Genomic DNA, 3,358 nt, shown 5'->3' with positions numbered 1-3,358 from the left:
AAACATTCGATTAAAAATCCATCTGACGCTCACTAATGGTTCAAGATTATTTGAGAAAAGGATAAGGTGATGATAACTATCGGATAAAAGACAAAAATTAACAGCTTATTATCTCAGGGATGCAATACTACATCCAGACAAACATTCTAAATGACATGAATGCGAGTCTATCATCGATTATGTTTCTGAAAATTGTGTTGTTAAATTGATTGTGTTGCTAAAAGTCAATAATTATCTGTCATTGCTTTCTACAGAGTAATAAAATGTTTTTTTTCAGCGTAAGTTCTTCTAATGATTCGCGTAGCACACCGTCGAGGAATATTCGATTGGTCAGAGATGTACTGAAAAAAATACTAAATTTTAATAAATATTTTTATTTGATAATGGCTCTAAGTAAATATTTAGCAAATATGAATATATATTTATATATTTGATACAAAAACTGTTAATTTTATTAACTATATTTTTTATAAAGTAAATATTTATTTGTTATAAGTAAGTTTATTTTAAAAAGTATGTATTAAGATTTAGTAATTTTTTTTCAATAGGTATATCTTGTTTATTTAGAAGCAACATCTCGACGAAAATTAAACGCGCTATGCGGGTATAAAACGAAGATGCGAATTATTTGCGTGAAATTTACCATTTTTATAGAGTAATATGAGTTTCATAAACAGCGCTTTGGTTTTGCTTGGATGCGTTTATTTGAATTTGAATGATTCTGCGATAACCAGGTGCCAGTTAGATTCTAAAGCCTACTTATTGTTAGCTTAAACTGCGTTAAATAACAGAGAGTATGCTAAAGCTATCAAATATTCTCAATACGTTTCCGCTACAGGAATTTCCTGCTTGCAACGGAAGTCTCTTCGAGTGTCAGCGACGGAGTCAATTACGAGAAAGCAACGAGGCGAGCAGACCGCACCTCGCGTTTCGCGAGGCGAGTCTTCGTTGATTAATCGAAAGGCACGTTGAACGCTGTGGTTCGTTAGCGGCTACATCGGTCGTCGTTACGGGATCGATGATTTCTTAAAAAAACGCAGAGAAGTTAAAAAAAATCATCCGGTCTTCTGTCTCTTTCTATCTCTCTCGTCTCTTCTTATCTTCCGGGCGGGGGCCGACCCTCAGAAACTGCCACATTCTCGCAATACGCGATTTCCTAGCGGCAACGGTGGACGGAAATTGTTGATCACCTGAGTGTTAGAGAAAGAAAAAAAGATCGGGATTATATAAAAAACGAGGGCGTGTCGCGGTGCTTCGTCAATTCGAAATATTATACATTCCCGCTGGCCGCCAAGACGACGACGCGATGGTCGCGGTCGTCGACATCTAAGGCGTTCTGAACACCTAAAAATAGCCGTCAGCGGCAGTATTCGCGTATATCGAGCGAAAGAGAAAGAAAAAAAGAAAAAAACACCGATTCGTTGCGACGATATGCATCTCCCGCGGCAGGAAAATGGTAATCACGTCGCCGCAGAGGCGTTCGCCGTGTCATGTTCATCGCCAATCGAGATTCATTTATCAAACCGGGTGAAGGATATATTGAGGGGAAACGATACAAGGAATTCTCGTAACCGTTTTAGATAAGAGACAGACGATAAGCAGTCGCGATATCTAGGAGGTTGACCGGAAATAAAAAGAAATAGCGTCTCGGAAAAAACGGAGGTACGATAATTTCTCTGTGACATTTTTCTCACTTACCACTCCGTGATTCTCGTGACAAGGGCATTCCTCGCCACGTGGGAACTTTCGCAGATTGCGGAAGATGTTGAGCTGATGATGGGACACCTCGATGTATTTTTTAAAGAGAATCCAAGTGACGCTCTCGTTGCACGGCGGCGTCGTCAGCGAGCCCAAGTACGTCCAGTATCCATTGTCGTCTAAATCGGAGAAGAATTGAAATAGTTTTTTGCATTTATGTGCGCGAAGATAAAATGAAAAGAAAATTTAAAGTGACAAAGAAACATACAGAGGTGCGATTGCTTAAATCAACAGTAACATGCCGTTAAAGTTAGCGTGACGTAGATTACATTATTTTGGTCGCGCGTATTTTAAAACGATCACGTTTGTATTGTGATTTTATCTTCCAACATGATAGTAAAATTATTATCGATATTAAAATTATTATCATGATATTAAAATTATTAAAATACGTATCGAATTTCATTTAAAAATTCAATTGTATCTCGAAGCGATATTTTTGTGACGTCTTTTAACTTGAAATATTTCCTTTCCTCTATTTATATCCTGTGGATCGTACAAATCGCAATAATGGAGAAAATTGCTCAGAGAATGAAATTATACGGTTTGATTAATGTACCTTTCTCTGAAGAAGCATATTTCGTGTAGTGCGAATCTTCTATTCGTTTTATCTTTCGATGTCATCAATAATACGAGCGACATTATTCCGAAATAATATACTGATAAATAACTCTAATGAGGACACTACTAGATGAATATCGGATCAGATCTACATGTGTACAGTTGAAATATAGCCACATATATACAAAACATTGCTTAGGAAATATAAAAAACTAGTTGACACTAACAATAAACAAAAATCATGAGGAAAAATATTATATTAACGTGCTTGATATTCGTACATAAATAAACACAAATACGTGCGCAGTAAAAATAGGAAACTTCAATAAATTGAAAACAATGGATATAGATTACATCGCGAAACAATATTCACGAAACTATACTCACGGAAATAAATTTCTTTTATGTCAGGATATGAAAAAAACCAATTACTGCTACGACGTGCATCGTCACATCATGCCAATCATCCTGTGACATGCGTTTATTTATCCGACCGTGCGCGTTCGGCATGCAAGACTTCGGAAAATTGGAGGTTCCTTGAGAATTGCCTTGAGAAGATAACATAGGATAATCGCGCTCGAGGCTTTTCTTATTTTTTTTTTTTTTTCTCAGGCGTTGATGAAAATCGGGAGCCCCACGCTCGAGCGCGCAGCATCTCAAGTTTCTCTCTCATTTTCTCGCACGAATTAGTCCAAGGCGATACGAACCTTGGAAGTCCCATTTGTTCTCGTGACGTGGTATGATTCGGTCGGCCCAGCGCATACACGGATTCACGCATCTCTGCGTGCCGGCCCGTCCACCACGCACTGTGCGTGCCGTGCCGCGACGCGAAGCGAGAGCATAGAGAATATGCGAGAGATATTTCGTTAGTCGATGAGTTAATGCAGAGGTACGTGCCAAGTAATTGTTAACGACGATTTCCGTCATCTCAGAGACGGTTCTACTTTGGCACCGTATATTGTTTTGCTCTAACTGCGATGAGTCAAGAGACATTGTAAATATTGTATATATATATATATATATATATATATATATATAT

The 3,358-nt window shown here is 37.9% G+C and overlaps 1 protein-coding gene across 1 annotated transcript in view; it reads right to left on the bottom strand.

Moving 5' to 3' along the window:
• Positions 1–1,121: 1,121 nt before the first annotated feature.
• LOC105618005 (carbonic anhydrase 2) overlaps positions 1,122–3,358 on the bottom strand; it is a 16,082-nt gene continuing 13,845 nt past the window's right edge. The window contains exons 6-8 of the mRNA XM_012199543.1: positions 3,027–3,125; positions 1,699–1,877; positions 1,122–1,190 (exon numbers count right to left, since the gene is read on the bottom strand). Of these exons, the coding sequence (XP_012054933.1) occupies positions 1,122–1,190; positions 1,699–1,877; positions 3,027–3,125 (347 nt within the window). The remainder of the gene's footprint in view (positions 1,191–1,698; positions 1,878–3,026; positions 3,126–3,358) is intronic.

This window comes from Atta cephalotes, assembly GCF_000143395.1.
Source record: "Atta cephalotes unplaced genomic scaffold scaffold00015, whole genome shotgun sequence".
Classification (NCBI taxonomy): domain Eukaryota; kingdom Metazoa; phylum Arthropoda; class Insecta; order Hymenoptera; family Formicidae; genus Atta; species Atta cephalotes.
This window is presented reverse-complemented; position numbering and strand designations above follow the sequence as displayed.